At 38.2% G+C, this 25,390-nt stretch overlaps 1 protein-coding gene across 4 annotated transcripts in view; it reads left to right on the forward strand.

The window, feature by feature from the left end:
* LOC123681902 (dorsal root ganglia homeobox protein) overlaps positions 1-25,054 on the forward strand; it is a 108,003-nt gene extending 82,949 nt beyond the window's left edge. For 2 of the 4 annotated variants that reach the window (XM_045620256.1, XM_045620258.1), the window contains exons 7-8: positions 10,775-10,896; positions 13,340-14,059. In XM_045620256.1, coding sequence (XP_045476212.1) covers positions 10,775-10,896; positions 13,340-13,674 — 457 coding nt within the window. In that variant the 3' untranslated portion in view covers positions 13,675-14,059. Of the gene's footprint in view, positions 1-10,774; positions 10,897-13,339; positions 14,060-15,060; positions 15,177-24,809 lie in introns of those variants that run through there. The other 2 variants (XR_006747727.1, XM_045620257.1) reach the window with 2 other exon arrangements.
* The last annotated feature ends 336 nt before the right edge of the window (positions 25,055-25,390 follow it).

A 25,390-nucleotide genomic window follows, 5' to 3' on the forward strand; every position in this document is an offset into this window, starting at 1 on the left:
TCCAACGAGACGGCGCAACATGTCACACAGCTTGTGTCACAATCGATTTATTGGAAGACACGTTTGGTGACCGCCTAATTTCACGTTTTGGACCAATTGGCCTCCAAGATCTTGTGATTTAACACCGCTTTCTGTGGAGCTATGTAAAGTCGTTGGTATATGCGGATAAGCCACAAACCCTTGACCATTTGGAAGACAACATTCGCCGTGTTATTGCTGATATACGGCCACAAATGTTGGAAAAGTCATCGAAAATTGGACGTCCAGATTGGACTACATCCGAGCCAGCCTTGTCGGTCATATGCCAGAAATCATATTTAAAATGTAATGCCACAAGATTATCTTGCGGATAAATCAAATTCATATCAATCGAATAATCCATCGTTGTTTTATTGCAATTTAAAGTTCTATAGCTCTAAAAAAAACACCCTTTATTTTTTTGGGTTCTGAATCCGAATCTGAGGTTTAGCACCGAAATTCTGTGACGGAATATTAAAAAAAAATACAAAAAAAATTTAATCTTCTGACGTTTTCTTCCATAAAGTTTTTTGGCCGAAAAACCTGGCTCAAACGATAGTTCAAAATTGGCGTATTATATCTTTCTCTGCTAAAACTCAGTTGATGGGATAGTTTTAATTTCTTCGATTTATTATCTCTGTTTCTGGGGTACAGAATTCGAATCTGAAGTTTGCCACCAAAATTTCATGATAAAACATTGAAAAAAATGCAAAAAAGGTGATAACTATCATTTTTTACTGGTTTTTTGCATATAAACTTTCTATTCATAAATTTGAATTTGAGTACTCTGTTGTATAAATATTACGACGGTATTTTTTTCCTGAATATATTTATAGGAATCGATGTAAAGAAATAAACTAAATTTCAAAAAGTGATTTCGAAAATGCTTTTTTTCTCAAAACATACTTGAAAAATAAAACTAGTGAAAATAGACTGAATGGGTTGGCTCTTTTAAAGTTGATATATTTAAAAAGAAAAACATAATATTTTTTTTATAATATGTAAAACCCCCCCCCGAAACTGAAACCTGGCTACGCCCGTGCTTACAACTCATAGGAATGTTAGGCATATCAGAATCTGCCATAAATATATTTAAAGGTTAAGGTTGAAAGGGGTTTTCAGACATTTATGGCAGGCTCTTCAGATAAGGATATCGAGAATAAGGTAGACTGAAATCTGATGGACTTTTGTGATTCAATAGCTGCTAACTGATAGATTAACAGCTTATGATCTAATTTGACATCAGAACCTGCTGAACTAATCTTTTGAGTTTATGCTACAAGTTTCTGATGTAACCAACATAGAAAATTTTGGAATAATCTCCGAAAGGTTCTCAACTTCATCCAAGAAAGACGCCATATTGCAGAGCTACACATTCGACCTACAGTCGACAGCTTAAGGAAACGGGCCGCGTAGTTCAAAGGAAAACCAAGAGATATACCGTTTGACTTTATCCGCAGATGACGGAAAACGATATGACGGTAGGAAGAGAGGGAGAGAAAGAGAGAGAAAGGGATGAAGATAACGCGGTTGGGGCACGATCGCTGGCCTAACTTGTATCCGAGAAACTTTATTGGGGAGAATTTGATTCGATTTTTGCGCGAGGCGCGGCACCCAGAATGAATGCCGTAATTTCCTTTGATGCCGAAATGCGATTTCGCCATGCCGGAGAGTATCTTCAAGAATGAAATTTCTGCATGGAATACGGAAGGATCGTTAGGTGCCTCTGCCGCCGACGAGACCGCGGGCTGTGCGGGGGGGTTGTCCTTCTACAACACGCAGGATTTTCCTCAACTATATATGATCGCTTGAGATCAAGCTGTTTTATTGGTGTATTGCTTCCGTCGTTTTGCAATAGATGACTGTAGTGGTAGTCGAAATAAAATGATCGAAGATGTCATACAATAAGCTTAGGTATTTTTGAAAATAATGCCATCGAAATATCAGTCACGATTTGTGTCTGCATCATAAAGTTATTCTCGTTAAACATGTCAGCTAACGAGCCAAATTATCGTCATTTGCAGGAGGTTCCAATTTTCTGCTTTAATATGAAGAAATCTGCGGATGAAGCTCATCGAATGCTTTCAAATAACTATGGTGAGGCCGCTTTTAGTGAAAAAACTTGCCGATAATGGTTTTAACGCTTCAAAATGGTGATATTGACGTCGAAGACCAGCATGGCGGTGGAAGAGAGAAGGTTTTCGAAGATGCAGAATTGGAGGCATTACTTGATCAAGACTCGTGTCAAACGCAACAAGAATTAACAGGATCATTGCGAGTGACGCAACAGGCCATTTCAAAACGCCTGAAAGTCATGGGAATGATTTAGAAACAAGAAAATTGAGTGCCGTACGAGTTGAAGCCGAGAAATGTTGAACGGCGTCTGTTTGCTTGTGAACAGCTGCTTACAAAGCAAAAACGAAAGGGATTTCTGCATCGCATTGTGAATGAAGACGAAAAATGGGTACATTACGATAATCCCTTGCGCAGTATTTGGTGGGACCAGCTCGGCGTAGTGTATTATGAGTTGTTAAAACCGACTGAAACAATCACAGGCGATCGTTATCGAACGTAATTAATGCGTTTGAGTCGAGCATTGAGAGACAAATGGCCGGAATTCAACGAGAGACATGGTAAAGAGATTTTACAGATGCCCTGTGTTGCGAAAGTGGTCAAGACATACTTAGAAACATTGAAATGGGAAGTCCTACCCCACCTGCCGAATTCTCCAGACGTTGCTACTTTGGACTATCACTTGTTTCGATCAATGACACACGGCCTGGCGGACTGGCATTTCCGGTCTCATGAAGAAGTATAAAATTGGATTGATTCGTAGATCGCTTCAAAAAATGACTAGTTTTTTCAACGCGGGATTCGTACGCTGTCCGAAAAATGGGAGAAAGTAGTGGCTAGCGATGGAATCATACAGTTTTTTACAATGAAGCTTCGAATTTCGACAAAAAACGACGGAAGCAAAGTTGTATGTTGTACGCCTATGTACATTGGACTTGAAAGGTTCGGATGGAAGTGAAAACTGTGATTTCGGCTTGTCGTTTGAGATTTAGACTGAAAATAAAAAAACCTATCCGATTTTGGGCGTCCAATGGTATTTAATTTGTGTGAATTACACGATCTCCACATGTTCGAAATCCAATTCTGCCACCTTAATGAAAGTTCTTGCAGAACAACGACTGCTCGGTACACCAATTAAAAATAAAGCGCAATATCGTCCTATTTTCTATTCGTCCTCGACCTCAACCCTATAAGACCGTCCGCGGGGGGCGGCAGCAACGTAGCCGTCACCCCCTGCACGCCACAGTACGTCGTACATAAAACGTCAGTGGCAAGTTATTCGAAGCGGCGTAAAAATGAATAAGAGACGATTTCGCATTCGTATTCCGCGCTGCGTCTGGCCCCTAAAGTGGCTATATTGGGATCCATTTGCTACCGAGATACATAAATAAATCAAAATGTCACATTTCTTATATTACATTTTCAATATGGAGAAGCAGATCGTCTTCTTCTCTCTTTGACTGCGTAATCATGTTTACTGACATGCAAAATGCACGAACATCGCCAGGGATGCGAGAGGGGGTTGTCGGTTGGCACGTACAAATACACATATCTCTCTCCCCGCCCCCGCTCCACTCACTTTGAGTAAAAATGTTTAAAGTTCAATTTGGCTCAGAGCCCCCAAAGGAGGCTGGCTTACGTCTCGCGTCTACAAATCACATAAAGTTTCGCCCTGTTTCTTCGTATGGGAAACAATGGACTTTAAAATTGAAAAAGATGTAATGCGGGACGAGGATAGGGCAGGGGCGGAGGGGTGACGGGAGCGGATCTTGCTCCGGGGGCTTAAGATGCCGGATTCTGCGGGATTTTTCGCTTCTTAGCCCGTGAGTGCGTATGCGGTTTTATCTCGACGGTTTTGTTATTGTTTGGATTTATGACGTGAGGATCGATTGGAATGGATACGACGCGGAATTGTTGGAAACGTTGGATGCAGAATGATAATTTCAAGCAGCGTACGGAATTTCATGGTGATAGATAAACCACAAAATAATAATCCAATGTTTCCGTTAACACAAAATTCCAAACTTCTGCAAAATTTCATCGATTCAATAAAATGTAGATGTACACTGTGCCTGTAAAGTATGGAACAAATTCATTCGTAGCTAAACAGACCATTTTAAAAAATAATCCTGAAACACGTCGATTTTTGATTTTAATTTACCGTATTTTAAAATAATAATCTAATATACAGGGTGAATTACTTTCGAGTAATGACGTCACCCTCATTTTTGTGTGAACTAGTTTTTTACAATAGAGTCTCGAATTTCGGAAAAAAACGACGCTAGCAAAAGAAACTCTATGTAATATGAAAAAATGTATTTCGAAATCACAGTGAATTCAGTAGTAATTAAAATTTGTAGTCATTACCAGGAATCAAATATCCATTGAAATTACTGAGCGACTCCTAAATTTTGACAAAATAGTTGTCGAAACGACGTTAAACGCAAGTGTATTTTCCGTGGATAAGAATGTACTTTTCAAAACATCTAAAAATGAGAAAATCTAAAATCCGCACGACCAGACCGCCTGATCGACGAAATTGAAGAGACGACCGTCACACAACTTGACATCTGACCCTCCGCACAATTCGTTAAGCGGAATTTGCGCATATTCTGTCATCGTGTCACGACACCGACTAAACGAATATTCGCTTAATTGTCGCTAATGCGACATGTGTGTACCAAATAGAATAAAACGATTGCTGCTGCTAGCGTACTCCGATCGATGGCGATGGTGTCTGGTCGGAACGACGGCCGTTCGCCAATTACGTCAATTTAAATTGCATTGTTTTAAATACATCGAGTAGGCTTCGCGGAATCCGCTCGAACGACGGGGTAATTAAATCACTCAATTACGGAGATGGGACAGATCGTCGGAGACTGGACCGGTTGGACGACACCGCGATTTTTCTCTTGGCAAAAAAATATAAATTTCGCCTACGAATCTACCGGAGGCAGATTACACCTTAAAAATGATTTCATATCAAAACATGCATTTTATTACATCTTGAATCCCTTTGGTTGCGTTTCTGTCTGGCTGTCGGTCTGTGTGTACGCACATTTTTCTAACCGTCTTAACTCCTACAATTATTATCCGATTTCGATGAAATTTGCTATGGGGATTCAATTTGAGCCGTATGTACAAAATTCAGCATTTCCAGATGAAGAGCATCCACAAAGCTGAATAGGTGAGATATGAGTTGTATTTCGCGATCTTCCAGCCTTATTGAATATAATATAAGTTGTGTGTTGCCTACCTATCTATGTTTATTACTCTGAGTGAGTTCCACATGCGCAAATTAGGAACTTCTAGGGAGATAATATTGTTACAAGACCGAAAATAACATAGTTTTGACTTTTGACTAGCGAAAGCATAAAGCAGAGTTAATTTTTGTCGATAGATGTTTACTTTATATCCGATAATTTCTCCTATGAAATATAAAATCAGGATCAGATGTGTTCTGAAAAAATTATTTAATCCTGCGAATAATAAAAAATTAAATTATTCGACCAAGAACGATGAAAGTTTCTCGTTCCACTTTGTGTCACAATTTCGGCTAAACGCCCCAATCTGCGAGTTTGTCCTTTAAGTTGAGCCTAATCCGACAAGTTGCCGACAAACCAATTAATAACTATCTACAGAAAACTGCATGACATCACCCGTTCATCTGATGTGGATAACGAAGATTCCTGAATTAACCGCGAGATATGATGGATGGGCCCTCTCAGCTGGTCTCTTCGATTCGGATGTGTTTGGTTGTGGGGAGGGAGGGGGTGTAGGTCGAGGGGAGGCAAGAGGAGGCGGACGGAGCGCAAATGCGTGATCTAGTCGTTTAACGAGCGCTTTAAATTAATTATTTAATAATTAGGCTACTTCGAATGTTCTGAATAATGTAGATTGAGAGTAATTACATTTATGTTGGGAATATCTATGACAGAATCGGACAGGGTAGGACTCGAGTTATTGTTCTATGATGTAATTCTTACAACGTTTCAAAATTTTTTATTTTATTACTTGATACTTTTTATTATCAATGAATACGAATATTATCAATGAATACGAGTATTATCAATGAATACGAGTAAACAAAAACTATCAGTTAGAAAAAAAAAGAATAAGATGTTGAATCGTTAAGAAATACATAACGTTAACAATTGAGACTATAAAAATAAAAAACCTTTCGAACCTTCCCTTCAAGAAGAACTTTATGTGAATACTGAATGTAAAAAAAAAGTTTCACAAAACCAATGAGAGGTTTTTACAACAATAACTGATAAGATGAATTGAAATGTTTTCATTGATTTTTCTTCGATTACAACTTCAAACTGTAAATAAATTATTGACCCTATTTTCTAAATTGATTAAAACAAAATGTAGGTATTTATCCAACATTAAATTCCCGAAATGAACACTAATTTTCGAAAATCTGGATCACAATCTCGTCGATTCCGTCCCTGCGATCACTTGATCATGTCGCTTAATAGTAGCAATTGTTGGTAAATAAAATATTATAACTAATTAGTGCAGCTTAACACCCGTGTCCTTAAGTGCACCGTTAAAATGTTAATTGCGCCTTTAATTAATGTAAAGTTAAGCTAACAAAGGCGTTAATTGACGATGTTAATGCAATAATTTTTCGGAATTATGTGGGTCCAACTCGTGAAGATTTTTTTTCCGTGATGATGAACGAGTTGAATTTATTGTTGATCGTCATCTTTCACGTCGGATCTGACGTTTGTGTGTTTTTAATGACGAATGAAATTAGGATGAATAGGGGGAATAGAAGAGGAACAGAATTAAGGGAAATGTACCTATAAAGATAAATTACAGTTCAGTTATACCATAGTATAAGGACTATATATACTATATATATATACTATACTATGCTTATACTATGGTTATACACTGTGTCCGTAGAGTATGGAACAGATTCATTTTTAGCTAAACAGACCATTTTAAGAAATAATCCTGAAACACGTCGATTTTTTATTATAATTCACCGTATTTTGAAATAATAATCTAATATACAGGGTGAATTACTTTCGAGTAAAAAATCACTCTCGTTGTATTGCGGCCGTTTGTCTTTCAATGCTCGTCTCAAACGCATTAATTGCGTTCGATAACGATCGCCTGTGATTGTTTCAGTCGGTTTTAAAACCTCATATTACTGAGCATAACCTATTTTTTTTTTAGCATAACCTAAGAACCGTGAATATTCGGATTTGGTCGTCGAAGTAGAAGCATGACCGGGATATCCCCATGATTTTCTGCGCTTGGGATTATTGTAATTTTCATCCATTCAATTTTCATCTCCAGTCATAATGCGATTCAGAAATTCCTATCCGTCTTCGCTTTGCAAGCAGCTGTTCACAAGCAGACAAACGCCGTTCAATATCTCTTGGTTTCAACTCGTACGGCAACCAATTTCCCTGTTTCTGAATCATTCTCATGACTTTCAGGCGTTTTGAAATGGCCTGTTGCGTCACTCCCAATGATCCTGCCAATTCTTGTTGCGTTTGGCACAAATCTTGATCAAGTAATGCCTCCAATTATGAATATTCAAAAACCTTCTCTTTTCCACCGCCATGCTGGTCTTTTGTGGAGGAAGGTAGGGAAACCCAGGAAATGGCTTCAAATTGCGCCTATCCTCATTGTTAGAAATCCTTCAGAATCCATTTATTTAAATCACACACAAGAGCTTGTAGGACGAATCTCACTTCCTAAGTGCAAAATGGCACCATCAGAAAAGATAAGTCAATGTTTCGCCGCCGATATGACAGTGATGCGTGATGCCATCCTGTTGAAATCTATTGTCGCCGAGAACATTACTTTTTGACAGAAGCACAAAAAATTTTTACCTCACAACGTGATTCAACATCAAAAATAGTATCAAACAAATTCGCGCATAGCGCTGGCGTCGACATAACCTCCGAATATGCGAAAGTTTACGATGACATCTCTCGGTTTCCAACATCCAGAATTGCCGTCGTATAACGGCCAATTTATACAACGTAATCGCGTAATGGAATATCACAAGTTACCGCCGGAATTTGCATCGAATAATCAGGGAGAAGAGCCGAAATTCGGCGATAATGTCATCCGGTCCCATCCGGCCAATTAGGACCAATTCCGATTGTCCAAATTGTTGTTCCTAGTTTACGCCGCTCCCGAATACATCGAATTTAACCGCGTCCTTCTCTCTCTCTCTCTCGCTCACTCGCTCTCTGTCTTTCTCTCTCCCTCTTTACCTTACGCCCGCCATTTTCGACTTTAATATTTTAATTTTCGATGCCGAAAACGCCCGTCCTATTAATCGAAACTTTTCGCTTATTCATTTGTACGCAATTTAAATGAATAATCCCCCGGAATGCGGCTCGCCCGGCAAGATTGCGTTCTGATTCGTTGGTTTCGCAACAGGGGTGGCTCGAGGGGATTTTTCCAACCCCTTTTTTCGGTCATGTTCTGAATCTGAATTAAATGTGTGAAAAATTGGCAGATCTATATACGATCTCTAGATAAAGTTAAAAAAAAACCATGACATTTGTTTGAATTTTCCATGATTGTGATGTAATCAACATGAATCGCAGCTTCATATCGTTATAGTACATCCCGTAGAGTAATAAACATAGATAGAGGAGGGAGTATACGCAATTTTTACATGTCCACCAACATGGTTAGATTACGTTGTCGGGTTGTGATATATTTTCAAATTCACAATTTTACAGAATCGTTATGAATGTATATTATATTGAATGAAATATATTTATTTCAGTAATTACCGATTGAATTAGCAAATTTGAATATTTGGAATCCGATATTTTTCATAATTGTCAAATTTATAATAAGCAGAATATTTTTCATTTTGTGTTTCTACCTGCTGAAATCCAAGGTTTGGCAACTTTTGCTCTCCTAGTGTCATCGGTTGTTTCACGTCGTTTGGCGCGCTTGAATTTTATTTTCTGAATTTATGACATATTTAGGTATTCATCTGAATATATTTTGAGTTAATATGTAACGTTGATTCACTATTTGACATAAGAAGTCCGTTCTTTGTGGAGAAACTCGCGAATTGAGTGAAATATCGTATCACTGATATGTTTTCATTTCAGCGCGCTTCATGTCAAATTTGATAGTTTGTGTTGACACAAAATATGCTTACTGAACATGATATATACTCCCTCTATCTATGTTTATTACTCTAAGGTACATCCATATGTAAAATTACAACTTGAACGGATTTACTATCACTGAATTATAAGTATTTTTTTGCCTGAATTTTCTACGCTTCTGATTACGTCATCAAAAATAAATTTAACTACAAACTTGAAATTATTATTCCTTATCTGCTCGTGAAATCGAAACTCGGTGGGTTCTGGAATCTTGCCAATATTTAGAATTTTTTCGATATTCCTTTTGAATTTTTTTCTTGGGAAGTAATCAACTTGAGATTTGAATTTTTTTTTCATTCAAATGCAAAATTTCGTCTAGATCAAAGTCGTAGTTTGAAATAATCAGAAAAACAAAATCACAATACTTTCGTCTCAAATGCCCCAAGATACAAAAAGTTGTGCGGACCTTCTAACAAAATTTCTCTTCAAACTCCATTTTCCTTCGAAGATACGGATCCGATTTCCCCGAACAAATATTTACGCGACCGCTGATGCCCAAAGGACCCTTCGCAGAGGGCGCTGCGATCTCATCGGATAGCGAAGAAAAGCCGCCCGATTTTGGTATAGGCGACTTTGATCTCGTACCGTTCGCCTAATTATCTCATTAATTAATCGCTTGCCGCGCGATCTAATTCGATAGATATTTATTTATGAGCAACCCTAATATAATTACCCCAGGTGTTTGCCGTTTCTGCTCGATCGGCATCGAACTTCGGCCCTCTGATCGAACAGAAAAAGCGGTCTTCAGATAGTTAGGAAATACTGAAATTTGCGTAAAGTTTGGGTAGCATCGGCAACGTCGTATTATTCGTATCCGAGCGATTTCGAACCGATAATTTGATCGTTTTCGTCTGAACATAAATTTCGATTTCGGCGTGCGTAACACCCTTCGATACTCGGAAAGTATCATGTTACGAGGGACGGCGTACCTAACCTCAACTGCCGCCGTTCGGGCCTATTATTTATTTAGAGGCTCGATCGCTCTCGGATCGTGGGGGAGCCTCTAAAAAGGTCGGGGGGGCCCTCGATTCGCGTTGTGTCGTATTAACGACTTAAATTTTAAGGTTTATGATCTCTCTCCTGCTGCAGCCAGCAGGAACTCTCGGATTTTAAATTATGGTCTGGCGGCTTATGGGGCGCCTTTACGGGGTTTTTGTTTGTAAGACGGTAATGGGAATTGACGTGATGCTCTATACCGGGTGGTTGATTCGAGGGGAATTTTATTTTTTTTTGCCTAATGGATTTTCCGTTTCTAAACTTTAGGTTAGATCAGAAGTCTCAAACTAGTGAATTATATGTCGTATAAATTGTTTTCTATGATACTTTGTCTAGATCTCTGTACTAGTGGTACATTCTCAGCGCCATCTATTTTCTTACCTTCGAATTATTTAAATTGGGTAATTTGAATATCATGCATATGTTTTTGAAATCGCGACAATTTCATTTGGTGAATTGAGTAATATTGATTTCGATCGAGTATTAGAGCGAAAATTTCAAATTTCATTTTATTTCAGCTCTGCAAGCTTCAGGCCTATGATGGACCATTCGAATTCAACAGCTAGATCTTCGTCTGCGTTGTTCTTCCCGCCCCATTTAGCATCACACTTTTCGCCGCCACTGTTCCCAACATTGAAAGGTAAGACTATGATATATTCAATTGTAATTTTTTTCGAATTTCTCGTTTCAACGTTTGAAATCAACATCAAAATAGAAATGACACAATTTGAAATGGTTATAAAGTCACACTTTGTCATTTTTATAACATTTCTTATGCCATTCGTGTTCAGCTGGTAATGCAATTCAATTTTAAACGTTGGTGAAGAATGTATTCTTCTTGATTAAATGACCTACTGAACAAAATGATGACGTCGCACAACGCCATTTTAGTTCTCCTGTCAGTGTTCCAATATCCAAACAAACAAATTGTCATTCGAATTAGTACGTTGTCGTTGAAGAAATTGGCTTATTTTGATAAATAAGATTATTTAAGGAACGATTTTACTATTAATTGATAGACAGAAGGCACGAGATTAATGCCAGTAAGTTCGAACTTGAAGTTCAACTAATAAACACGGCTATTTCCAATATCTGGGGAATGATACATGATTCAAACTCACTGGTATTAACCGCATTCCTTCTGTCTATCAATTAATATTGAAATCGTTCCTCAAATACTCCTATTTATGAAAATAAGCCAATTCCTTCAACGACACCGTACTAATTTGAATGACAATTTGTTTGTTTGGATTCCGAACACTGACAGGAGAACCAAAAATGGCGTTGCTTGACGTCACACTAATAGAGCGTATTGACATAAGAAATGTCAAAAAATAATACACAGTTTTGCCATTAAAACCATTTCGAATTGAGACGTAAATAATTCAGTTCAAATTCATTTTATCGATGATGCAATTGTTTCGAAGTATTTTTCAAACTTTACACCGCCAGGATGATGTAATTGAATTTCATAAAAGTCGAATTCATCGCTAGTAGGTAACATTTTCTCACCGACGTCGACGGATCGAGCTTAAGTGTCAATCCGACCATAAATATCAATCAGCCAACCCCTCGTTGTCACGTCGTAGAACGTGGCAAGAGAAAAGACAAAAGCGATCGACCGTTCGCAGATTACGACAACGATTTATCTTCGAATTTAATAACGCGATTATGCTGCCATCATCGAGTGTGCATGCAGCGTCGTTCCTCGTTCGGCGCTCGCAAACGCGTCTTCTATGGCCAATTTGTGGGATCCGGCCACCTGAGATCGTAGTAATATACCCGCCGAATTTATACAATGATACTTTAAGTTTTAAATTGGATAATACGCACGCGAAGAGCCGGTTTTCATGACGATTTTATGGTCTGAATTATTCACGGCCCCGTCGTCGCGAGCTAATTCGATAAAACGTCGTTTTCTGTGGTCTGAAAACTTCCCCGAGAAATTTATCGCCATTTTTCGTACGACAAACTGAGTCGATTAGAAATTATGCAAGAAAGACATTGTCGATGGATGTTTATTCGTGAGTAATATCATAAGAGCGTCGAAAAAACAGGTTAATAAGTAATACACTAACAAAAATCATGAGTGCTGGTGGAAACACATCAAAATTAAATGCCCGAATGGTATTTGACAAGACTATTTCATGAGATAATAATTACTTGTTTTCAAAGATATTGTAACTTTTGGTGACAAGAGCTGTCAAGTTTTGCCGAGGGTAAACTCGAAATAACTACTGTCCATAGAGTAATAAACGTAGATAGAGGAATTATAAGCAATTTTTTCATGTTCCCAACATGGTTAGATTACGTTATCGGATTGTGATATATTTTAAAATCCACAATTTTACTATATCGTTATGAAAGCAATCAACATCAAATTCTGCACGAAACTTGAAAGCTTCATTCTTAAACTAAATTCGAATCGAATCTGCACTTTTGAATATAACAGGAGTCAGGAATAAAAAATTTTCCCATATTTGGGAACCCCTAGTCGAATTTTGTTCATTAACGATATCAACCGAGCAATTCGAGATTCGAACCTAACTTGAAAATTTCAAGTTTCTAGGGCTTCCCGTTCAAAAGAAATCATTTTCTCTAATTCTGTGGTTATTCCTTTCATTCTTCCACATCTTGTAGAACAAAATATCAGAAACGCACAGTTTTCATGGTTATATTTTATTATTCTATGTTGGTACTCCGAACTTTCCGCCACGGCTTTATCTGTCAATTCATCATTTGCCTTAAAGAAATCAGTTCTGCCAACCAACATAAATGATATTTATGGAAATATTTCAATAAAAATGCAATGAATTCGAGAAAATAATGTATAATACTCGTACAGAAGGCTCATTCTACCACTCGTTCATTCAAAAACTCGCCACTTCGTGGCTCGTTTTTGAATTTTGAACTCGTGGAAGAATATCAATGCCTTGTGCGCTTGTATTATAAATTTGCCATTAGTGTGCCGATCATTATCGTTTGAAGCCATCCCCGGATTAGAATTCAAAAAGAAAAACCGCCGTTGTCCTATTATGTAATCTTCGATATTCAATGTTCTAATATTCTTCTTCTTCCTGCAGGATTCCCCGGCCTCTGCTCCTGCTGCCCCATCAAGCCGCTGTCTTCGCTCGGATCGCAGCTGCTGCCATCTAGCGAGGCGTCGCAGCTCTCTCCGCACAACGACCAGCGCTCGTCCAGCGTCGCCGATCTGCGCAGGAAGGCGCAGGAACACTCCGCCGCCATTTTGCAGAGCCTGCAGCACGTGGCCAACTTCCAGCAGGCGGCCAGTTTGGCGGGAGGACTGAACTTCCCGCTCCTGCCGCCGCTGTCGCTGCAGGCGGCGTTCCACAGCAGGAAGCAGGAATCTGCGAACGAGGCAGCGGCGTCTCAAGGCAAAGAGCAGACGGGATCATAGAACGAGGGATCGTTTTCTATGGGCGGCGATTCGTTTTGAAAATGTAAGGTTATTCGTCGGGGCAATCGGTTCAAGTGATAAAAAGAATGTTTGTTTTCTAGATAAAAATTGATTAATCGTAGCACTTAAGGTACAAAAGATATTATGGTCGTCTCGACTAGTCATAAGAGGCGATGGTTCTGTCTTGAATCTGTATATATATAAAGGTTTCTGTTGAATCAAGAGATGGAACGTAGAGTTTCAAGAAATGTTGGTCGAGAATTTTTCGAACGGGAATGAAAACAGATGGTTTTTGCTTTGATGAGAAGAAAGAAAAATATTGTTGAAGAGGTAGGTTCATATTCAAATTTAAAAACGGTGGTGGGATAAATTCAGTTGATCAAAATAACAAATTTATTTGAGCATTTGTTTTGGAAGAGGTATATTTTTGTGGTGAAATATTTTCTCTATTTCAGTATCGTAATGAATTCCTTACAGTACTAAAAACAGTGCTGTAATGAACTCATTACAGAATTTTTTCCAGTTTATATTTTATATATACTGACTTCCGATTCTATCAAATTTCGACACACGTCAATTGTCAATATAATATGATTTGGACATAGTAAAATGATTTGCAACTTGATTCGCAATTTCTCAATAACTCATTCGCAATTTCTTTTGATTCTGGTGGTGTTAAATCGATTTCGTTAGACGAATTTAATGCGTAATCATAAATTATTTCAAAATTCAACACCTACTTAAGATTCAAATTTAAATTCTCTTGTCTGTTAGTTTTTGTAACAGTCACACCAACTGCCAAGATACAATGCAAAAGTCACTAGGATGTACAATCTGAATTTTTCATTGAATTTCGTTAATATTTCACAAAAATTGACTGAAATAGAGAAAATATCGTAGAATACTCGTTGCAGAAGGCAATTCCAACACTCACGCATTCGTGTTGGAATAGGAGCCCATTCTGCAACTTGTTTTGGAATATACTATTTTTTCTTCATTCTACATTTCTCGTTTCATTTTTTGTTGTGTTATTCAATTTTGAATTATGTTTCTTTTGCGAACCCCAATTTTTTTCTCGGGTTCTTCCTCAAACTTATTAGTTCAAATGAACCGTCTGTTCGATTCTCGTCCCCGAAGCATTTTCTCGAAAGAAATATCCGAAAAGTCGAATACTCATTTAATGTTAAATTCGAATTGTGATGTCTTGTAAAGTATTATTAATTATTACCTTTTACCTACTCGTATCTATTGTATTGTTGCGGTTAAGGAATCTTGTAGATTATGCATATTATGTAAAAATGTAAATATTTAGTGTGTTGAACAAATATATATCACCTTACACCCTGTTGTTACATTTCATTCTCCCTATTTTCTTTTTTTTTTTAGATCAATAAAGTTATGATTTGAGTTTTGGAAAATGCGAAGAATTGTTGATCTGAGAAATTTTTGAAGAGGAGCTAAGAGTAGCAGTTTGGCTCAGGTTTGAAAGATGAGTAAAAATGGTATGTCTTTTTGATGGAGGGATTTTTACAAGGAAGTGAAAATTTCAAAATTTGCACTCTCTCATTTTTTTTGTACAATGTTTAGTGTTTTCTTTTTCGCTATTGAAGTTTGACTTTCTTCAACATTGAATAGTTTCATGAATTATAAATTAGTTCAACTTTGAAAAATATATCAGTTTTTAGCCTTCAAAATTAATTGATTGGATTTTGAAAAGAATTCGAAAATTCACTCGGAAAGTCTGAATTTTATGAAAATAAGAGGAATTATTAGATGTAGAGATAAAGGAGGTCCAGACGCGCGTCATTGAAAATTAAAAGTTCAAAACACCAATTCGATATAAATATCATAACTAATATCGACGCCTGTCAAAATCTCGGAGCTGTCAACCTTACATTCAGCGCCTACCCTGATTGCGTAGAGCTACCGAGAAGATTACGTCTTGTAGTTTGCGAGAAGGTGCGATGGCATCGGATCAGGAGGCGCCGCGGCGCTGATCGATGAATATAGCGCGTCGGACACTATTGGGCGTCGCGAAAAGGGGGAGGGGCTTGAGAAGACGCGAGTTCCGCGATGCAAACGTGGCCCGTTTAAGTTAATCCTTTGGAAGATTTGCTGATGGGATGGGATCTTGTTTAAGATGGGAAGCAAACTGGTTTAGTGGGGTTTTGAGGATTGTAATGGAAGGATACGATAAAAATAACATACAGAGATGAGAAATATTCGTACAAAAATGTCATTATTGACAAAATTGATTTGAGTATCTTGCTATTTGTTCGTCTAAAATTCGAGAGATTTGAGATATCTTTCTTAAATGCCACAAAGTTTCTTAACCAGTGGCAGATCCAGGGTAGTATTTTAGGGGGGAAGGTTGATTGGATATAAAATTCTCCTATGACAAAAATTTAATAAGAATATATTTCGAATAGATATAAAATGATAAAATCAAAAAATATATTTTGATATGTCTCAATAATGAGAAAAAAAATACATGTTCAATCAAAATTACCTACCTGCTTAGAACGGAAGTAATAGAAGAATTTTTGTCATAACATATTAATGACAAAGGAAATAAAATTCTGTACATTCAAAAACGATATTTCCAAAATGTAGGTTCACAAAGAGGGATTCACGCCTTAGCGTGATTTTCAAGACACTTGGCTTGAGCTTGGCATGTCAAGTAGTAGTTTTTCAATCTCAAGTCAAGTATTTATTTATCAAGTACTTGAATCATATCATGCTACTTGATTTTTAGCAGTTTTATTGTTTAGTGTCGCATCAATAAAGAAAAATATGAAATGAGATAGAAACTTGCAAAAAACTTTTATTTATAGAACTTTTTGCGGGTTTTTGAAACTTCGTAAAGCAGCTCTGGAAAATTGTCTTTCAACAGGAGCTGAAGATGATGGCGTTGATAAAAAATCCTTGGCCATTTTGGCCAAGGTTGGAAAGATATTTCTGAAAATACCAAAATCTACCAATAGATCATAGAAATGTAAGGAAACTACTAATAAAGTCACACTGGCGAATGCTTCAGTCTCTCGGCGCTGGAGGAATCCCCTTATTTAGTCTAAACGCACACGAGATTACAGAAAGATATGCCATACGACGTGTGCATATCAAGCTCAAGTAATAACCAGTAGCTTGATATCAAGTAAAGAAATAAATATTTAAAAGTTAAAATTTTTCACGAGCTTGATTTTCAAGTCAAGTAGTTGGTTGAAATGTCAAATTACTCGACTTGATGAATCCCTATCTGGAACTGGAAGGCGAGCTGTAAATTATATCTCTGATGGAGGTCACAAGAGACCATAAGGTCGCGGTGTAATGAAATTCACCTTAATTTCACAATTTACATCTACATATTTCCATATTTTTGGTAATATCTCAGGATGCCAGATTTTACTGGAGTTATATTCGTATCTACATAAGAGGAAGCGATGGAATGTTCACCTATCTAAAGATTTAACTTCTCCAAGCGAAAATCAATGCAGTTTTTTTCGATCTGAAAGCTCTGCATCGTCGTTTAGGTTCAGTATCCGGATGGGTGACCACTCCGTCCACTCGCAGAGCAATCCTAATCCATTCTCAGTGTACTAATAACCACCCAAAATCTCCCGATTCGATAATTTTCCCGCGACAACCATATACGAATGATTTTAATTCCAAAACGGATCCCCAGAGGGCGATACGATCTGCTCTCTACCCATTAGTTCGCGCCTAATCGGCGAGATGCGCAACGAGACCGACGATAATTATCGCGTATAACGATATACAAACGTATATCGGTGCAATCCCATTAGATCTCGAACGGGGTGAAACACATCGCCTAATTGGAAATTCATCCCTTCTGTGATGCTGCTCTCGCGTCTGACTCGCGGACCGATGCCACGATTGCACCTATAATTCACGTCGCATTACCGCCGCCGGTACGGCACCGGTGTCACAGAGGGACCGGTATAATTTCCCGGGTATGCGTTACGGCAATTAGAACTCCTTCTGATATAATTTATAGGTGACGTTAGCGCGGATATTCATCATCGCCAATTTGTACCAGTCGTCGTCTACGTGCACTGGCAGTCTATGATTAATCGTAGAGCGTTGTTATTAATCGGGTTGAGAACGTCCCGAGTCTAATATCGAGAGTGCGGTGACGGGAAAAATGGGGATTGGTCGAATTGGAGAGGGATGGTGCGTAATCTTTCATCCGGTGGTGGGAAGGGGTTGATGAAAGTGGTGGTAGAATTTGATTTTTTTGGATTTCGAACGTGTCGTGGCGCTGGAATCTCGGCGAGCACAATTTTTCTTTCTAATGTACAATATTAATACATTAGTTAGGCTGTTAGCCTTTCACTGCTTCATCCCAGTGTTATTTACCTCTGGTGAAGTAATGAGTCCTGATCTAGTAGGTGGCAATATGCCGATAAGAAGTATTTATACTAATTACACATCATTCTCTGTGCCAGTGAAGATTTGGCTTCACATGCACTGCCCAAGATGCTATCTTCAGCCTCTTGTGTTTCCTCAGGACCTCCAAACCTTCCTTAAGAGGAGGTTTGCATAATTTTTGGCCTTGTGGACTTAGTTCGTCAAGAAATGATATTTGGAGATCTTTATGTATCCATGGTGACGAACCATGGTGCATTCAAGGCTCGTCTTAGGGTTGTATCCTGCACGATTTGAAGTCTCTGCAGATGGGACTTTGCGGCGTATCCCCCAGCTGGGCATGCGTAAGTCATGACCGGAAAATGGTGGAGTTGTAGAGAAGATTCTTGTTAGAAAGAGACATTTTGTTGATTCTGCACAGTAGTGTATGCAACGATGCTGCTGTTGTCTTTTCCTTCGTCTCATCTGATGCGATATATTGTTTCCAAGTAAGCTTCTGGTCAAGTATCACTCCCAGGTACTGGGTTTCGATTTTCCATTCGATCCTCCTACCGAACATAACGACGTGTCTTTGAGGATCTTTCAACTTTCGGCTGAAGAGAACAGACTCACTCTTTCCAGGGTTCACTTCGATTCTCCATCAAGCGAACCATGATTGAAGTCTTGAGATGGCTTCTGTAGGTACTACGTTGTCATTTTTGGGCCCATGAACTGGCAAGAATGGTTGAATCGTCAGCATAAAGTGTCATGGAGGTTTTCTCCGTTTTCGGCATGGTTTAAACAAAAACGGTGCCAGCAGAGATCCTTGCGGGACTCCTACTGATAGTGTATTCTCTGAAGACAGTACTCTGTCAATTCTGGCTCTAAACTTGGTAGAATGCAGATGAGAGACTACAAATAATCATCTACCGTGTGATAATACTATTAAGAAATTCATTAAATTCACCGAATAACAAGTATTATCTCAGATGCTATGGATTAATCATTTTCTCATGAATTATTCGTGAAGGTATTGGCTGATCACCAAATATGGACATTTTTCCTATTGACATTGATGAAAAAAACTTGTCATTAAAAGATTCATTGGATGGCATTGTCCATTCAGGTTCCTAACTGTCAAATGTCATTTATCAATCTGTCAGGACAAATCTGTCATTATGCAAATCAAAACAATGCCCAGTGAGGTAGATAAGCATCAGTCGAATCCTATGAGGTTGGAGGAAAACTTGCATGGTAAATCAGTATTATTCTAGATTGTGATTTCACGAAAATGTATTTGCCTTGTAGCGTTTTATTTTGCAGTAGCCTTAGACAATGGAATAAAGAAAATTAGTTCTTTCGATTTGGACAAGTATCAAACTGATTTGGGTTTAAAACCAAATGAATTCACTAAAGAAAAATTTGAGAATCAATAGGTTCCAAGGAAATCTCATATGATTTGCTCTCAGTGTTAGGTAGAGGATCTTACAAAAATGAATTCATATTACTTTGTCTTTAACTGGAGAGTTAGCGTCTAGACATTTTTGCAAACCGCCACCTTTAGGTTAGAAAATTTGACTACCCTATTCAAATTGTTATTAGAGACCTTTGAAGGGAAACAAGCAAATTATTATTGTAACTCCTTCGAAAAAATGATTCCCCTCTGCGTTGGAACACTTTCAGTCGAGTCTCACCATTTCCAAACTGAAACAGTAGGTACACCTACTGTTTCATCATGAATGGGGAACATCTTTTCAACATCCAGATGATTTTCAAGAACTTAACCGGCAATAATTCACATCTCTCCTGGTTCTCTAATTGCCGGCGCAAATTTACGGCCGTAAATTTCCACTTCCTTACTTTGGTATGTTCGCCCACTTTGCCTCTAATTCTAATTGTTTCTGGCGTCATAATTCACGCACCGCGGAAATGTAGTTATCTGTTTTGAGAATTGTTTGTTGAGAACTGTTGCCGACACCTGGGTCCTCCTACCCAAATTATCCAGATAAGATGGCTGGCTGAGTTTGCACACGGGTTGGAGTTTCGGAATAAGAAGTGGAATATAATAATATATATGGAGCGCCTTGGGATTCATCGAGCCAAGTAGCTTGACATTTTAACCAACTACTTGACTTGAAAATGAAGCTCGTGAAAAATTACATACTTCAGCTTGACTTGACTTGATTTTAGATATTTATTGCTTGACTTGATATCAAGCTACTTGATATTACTTGAGCTTGATATGCACGCGTCGCACGGCATATATTTCTGCAATCTCGTGCGCGCTTAGACTGAATAAGGGGATTCTTCGAGCGCCGAGAGACTGAAGCATTCGCGAGTGTGACTTTATTAGTAGTTTTCTCACATTTCTATGAAATCTTCTGGTAGATTTTGGTAGTTTCAGAAATATCTTTCCAAACTTGGCCAAAATGGCCTAGGATTTTTTAACAACGCCAATATCTTCAGCTCCTGTTGAAGGACAATTTTCCAGAGCTGCTCTTACAGTTACAAAAACCCGCAATAGGTTAGACGACAAATCTATAAGATGCCTCATGTGTCTTAGATCCTGGATGGAAAATTATGAAATCAAACAAAACCTGGAGGTTTCTCAGTATTAAGAAATTAAATTTTTTATTATTTTTCATTTTGTTATGATTTAGAGTGATTTAATTCATGTTTCTGTTTCAAAAAAGTTGATATTTTCGGTTTTTTTTACAATAACTTTAATGAATAAGGGTGGTTTTTGCAAGGTTCCTTCTCGTTTCTTGATTGATGTGACACTACTTAAAATTGCTAAAAACCAAGTTGCTCGATATGATTCAAGTAGGTACTTGATAAATAAATACTTGACTTGAATTGAGATTGAAAATCTACTACTTGACTTGAAATCAAGTCAAGCTCAAGCCAAATAGCTCGAAAATCAAGCCAAGCCGTGAATCGCTAGCAGCGCCACTCTAGGGAAATTAACGAAACGAGTATACGTATCATCATCACCGAATTGCATATTTCGCGAGAATCGCGGGCACGTTCGCGTGGATTAGGGCGTCCGGGATTTTCGAAATAGAAAATAATCCGCGAGGCGAGGGTCCGGTCGAGCGAACCTGCCCGGATTATCCGGAAAAATTCCATCCGGCGAATTAACGAATTCATTCGAATCTCGCTAAGAGCCGGAATCGTGGATGAAATAATGGGCGAGAAATGCGGAATTACGCGGAAATATACACTCCCGATGACGGCCAGAAATTAACGAATTCCCGGTATATGATACAATGATGAAATCGGTGGGGGATCGGGAAGAGCAGGGGCGCACTCTCGAAAATGGGAAATTTTTGGATATATTCACGCAATATGTCCCGAATCTGGCGTAGAAGTTGCATCCGCTAGTGCCATATCGCTTTATTTTCTTGTTAGTGCCAGGCTTCAAAAGATACGTCTCATAGAGTTGAGTCTGGACTCTGGATCGAGACATTGAAGGTTAAGTTAAAAATGGGTAAAAAGAGTTTCGAGTATTGATAAAACACTGTAAAATACTGTGTAAGCCTCAGAGTAATCAACATAGATAGAGGGAGCATATGTCATTTTCAGTAGGCAACTTTTGTCCCTAACATGGACTATCAAATTTAACATGAAGCGCGCGGAAATGAAAACATATCAGTGATACGATATTTCACTCAATTCGCAAGTTTCTCCACAAAGAACGCACTTCTTATCTCCCATAGTGAAACAACGTTTCATATTAACCCAAAATATATTGAAATAATTACCTAAATATATCAGGAATTAAGAATACAAACTTCAAGCGCGCCAAACGACGTGAAACAACCGATGACACTAGGAGAGCAAAATTTGCCAAACCTTGGATTTCAGCAGCTAGATACTGAAAATAATAAATATTCTGCTTATTATAAATTCGACAATTAGGCATAATATGGGATTCCAAATATTCAAATTTGCATATTTAATCAGGAATCACTCAAATAAATATATTTCATTCAATATAATATACATTAATAACGATATAGTAAAATTGTGTATTTGAAAATATATCACAATCCGACAACGTAATCTAAACATGTTGGAGACATGTAAAAATTGCCTATACTCCCTCCCTACATAGTATACAGAAGCGACACTCCAAATGTTGTTCTAATTTTGGTGTTTGCTTCATTAGGAAAACTGTATACCTATCCAATGAGTGAAAATAAGGAAGATTTGGTCTTTTCTAGCGGGGATATTTGAATTGCGCGAATTTGAGCCATCAAAAAATCATTCCATGAAGTTTGATAGTTTTTCACGAATTTACCATGCGGAAAACATTGGCGGAAATGTCAGAGAGTGACGAAATGTTGATTCAACAGAATAATAAATCGCATTGGTATTGAAATTGGAATTACGAAAGAAAATATTTGAAATCGTTATCAGGAAAATTTTTATTCGGATTTTTCAAAAAGCTTATATCAAAAATCGTTTAAAGAAAAACTAAATGAGATAAGCAGAGATTACAGGAGTATATTGAGTAGCTACATATCGCCCTTAGTCAGTTGTAAATGATACGGATATAAAAAAGTTGATAACTTGCAAAGTGCAAATTTTCGTCCGATCCTCCCCTGTCCATTCAGGGAGGGTTCTCCCGAAACCGCCCCGTGAATTATGGCGACCTTAGCAGCGACAGTAATACATCGAATAATTGCCGGGCGATGATATTGTTCCAGCATCGCCCGAGTTTGTTAATAGCCTACTATTTGCGCTTCCAAATTACAATTTGGCCCATTACTTCCGTTTACTTGGACGACGATTCTATCCGCCATCTGGGGTCTGTCTCTCCGTTCGCTCGCTCGCTCTCTCGTTAACCGATAATCTCGGTTAAATTGGGGGGTTCCACTTGGAGTGGGGGTGGTGGATTTTCGTTCGGACGAATCGCCTTCGGGGAGATGTTGAATTATATGATGATGATTAGGGGAGTCTGTCGAAATTTTAAGATTGGAGAGGAAGATACACGGAGATAATTGTCGTTGGAATCATATCATCACTTAATATGGATGCAAGTTGATTTAACGACAAGGAAGATTTTCAGGAAAAGGAAAAAACCGAAAGAGAAAAACTCTGGTGGAATCTTCCTGGGTTGGGTCATTCCATAAACTTTGATACTGCGAGGTCTAAGAATTATCTGGATCTTAACAAGAATATGCTACACTTCACCACTGGATTTTTTACAGGGAATTCCCACCTCAGGAAGCACCTTACGAGAATTTGTCTAGCAGAAAACCTCTGGTGCAGATTCTGTGGAAAGGAGGAAGAAACTCTAGATCACCTGGTGACGGATTGCCTTGCCATCGCTAGCCAAAGCAAAAAGTGCTTTGGACAAGAGACTTGAAGAAGTGAGGAGGTAGTCTCCTTGTTACTGGAGTTCATTAGAATGCTGAAACTGGAATTCGAGCTGTAGACAGGCAAGAATTGCACGACCATAAGGTCGTTGTGCAATAAAACCCCCTTAGATCTACAATCTAATATTACCACTGTAGTAAGAAAAACTTCAAATGAAAAGTCGACTAGACCACAGCTAAAGAGCAAGGAGTTTCCCAAGTCTGTCTAAATTTGATAGAATTCGAATCTAGTGAGGTATGAGCAATTCAGCATTTTATGTCAGTCAATTTCTCTTCCCAAAACCATCCTAATTCTGTGGGAAAGGAGGAGGAAACATCACCAGGTGAGGGAATGCTTCGTCATAGCTAGCCAAAGCAAAAAATGCTTTGGACAAGAGACTTTTGTAGCAGTGAGGAAGTAACCTCCTTGAAGCCATCCTAGATACTGGCGGGTTCATTGGAACTCTGGAACTTGAGGATGAGCTATAGACTAAAACGACCATCATCTTCGATGGGGTACAATGAAACAAACCCCTCTAAATCTAAATTTAATGCGACCACAACAGTGTTTTAGAAATTTTCATATTCTGTCGGAGTTTGATAGAATTTGAATCTACTGAGGTATGATAAATTTAACTAAGAAATTTCAATCAACTTCTATTTCCCTGGAAACTTCCCAAAACCAATACTAAAATACGAAAAATTGTTACAATGAACGAAAGAGAAAGCGGCAGACGAAACTACTGATGACGATAAATGATCAGCATCTCCCCGTGACAGAGTTATTCAGAGCTCTCGGAAAATTCTTATTGATGATCATCTGGGTCCATTGGAGGAAAATGATTGTAAGTAATCTAACGTGATCAAACCAATCATCGCGTGCGAATTTTTCATCATTTCCTTAATCCTCGCGGTCGCCGGATCAATGGGAAAACCGGTCGCAGAACCATTAATAAAGCCCGTTTTCCCCCGAATCCGGGATATGGGATCCGGGATATAACGGGAGAGAGACATTAGAATCAGTTTCGTTAAGTGAGGGGCGGGAGCGGAGACGGAGAAAACGAGGAACAAAGCGGCAGATTCCATTTGGCCGTCCGAAACTCTTTTATTTAGATCGTTAAGCAGATAGTTTAGCCAGTCTCGCTATTTCCAGAAGATCTTATTTCCTCCCATATATTCACTCTGCCCTCGTTGGGGAGGAAAAACGACGATGGAAAACGGGGACGATGGGCTTTGTGAGGTGGGCGAGTCTTTTTCGGAATCGACTCGGTTACGTAATATGATTTTCATTGATACATTGACGCAATTCGATCCGTTAGTTTTGAAGGCTAAAATTTGAGATTATTCAAATTCCATCAAATTTAATGAACCTGATACTCATTTTAATCGAATTATTCGTGTTTTCAGCTGGAAGACTATCAAATACTCCATTGAAATGTATGTGTGAATGAGCCCAGCCGAAAACTGAGAACTTGGAGGAGAGCAAATCTTGTTGCTGTATTTCTACAAAATACGTTCAGCATCTCAACTGGATATACATATACTCATATTTAGCTTTTTTGAATTGAAATGTCGTTCCTAACAATGTCATTGTACTTACGATTCACGTTATTTTTTGTATAAATATAAAAAAAGGGTTTAAAATATATGTATATGACCTTGAAAGATTTTTTTTGACCTTGACCCACTATCCGAAATTAAGATTAATCCAATTATGGAAAAAAACCATTTTGCTATTGGCTGTGCCATACTTTTCAAATGAATGAAAAAAAAATTGATTTCACAGCCTTCTTTCCAAAATGAGTGAAAAAATCAAAATCCTAAAAGCAAATTTTCAATTTTCAATAATCACTTTGACCTTGGGGTGACCTTGACCTACTTATATTCATGTTCAAAATGTTGAAATTTTGTTCGACCAACAAGAAAATTTTTCAGTTTGACCGTGACCTATTTATTCAGTGAAATCGAAATCCGACCAAAATTAACGC

Source organism: Harmonia axyridis, chromosome 6, assembly GCF_914767665.1.
Source record: "Harmonia axyridis chromosome 6, icHarAxyr1.1, whole genome shotgun sequence".
Classification (NCBI taxonomy): Eukaryota; Metazoa; Arthropoda; class Insecta; order Coleoptera; family Coccinellidae; genus Harmonia; species Harmonia axyridis.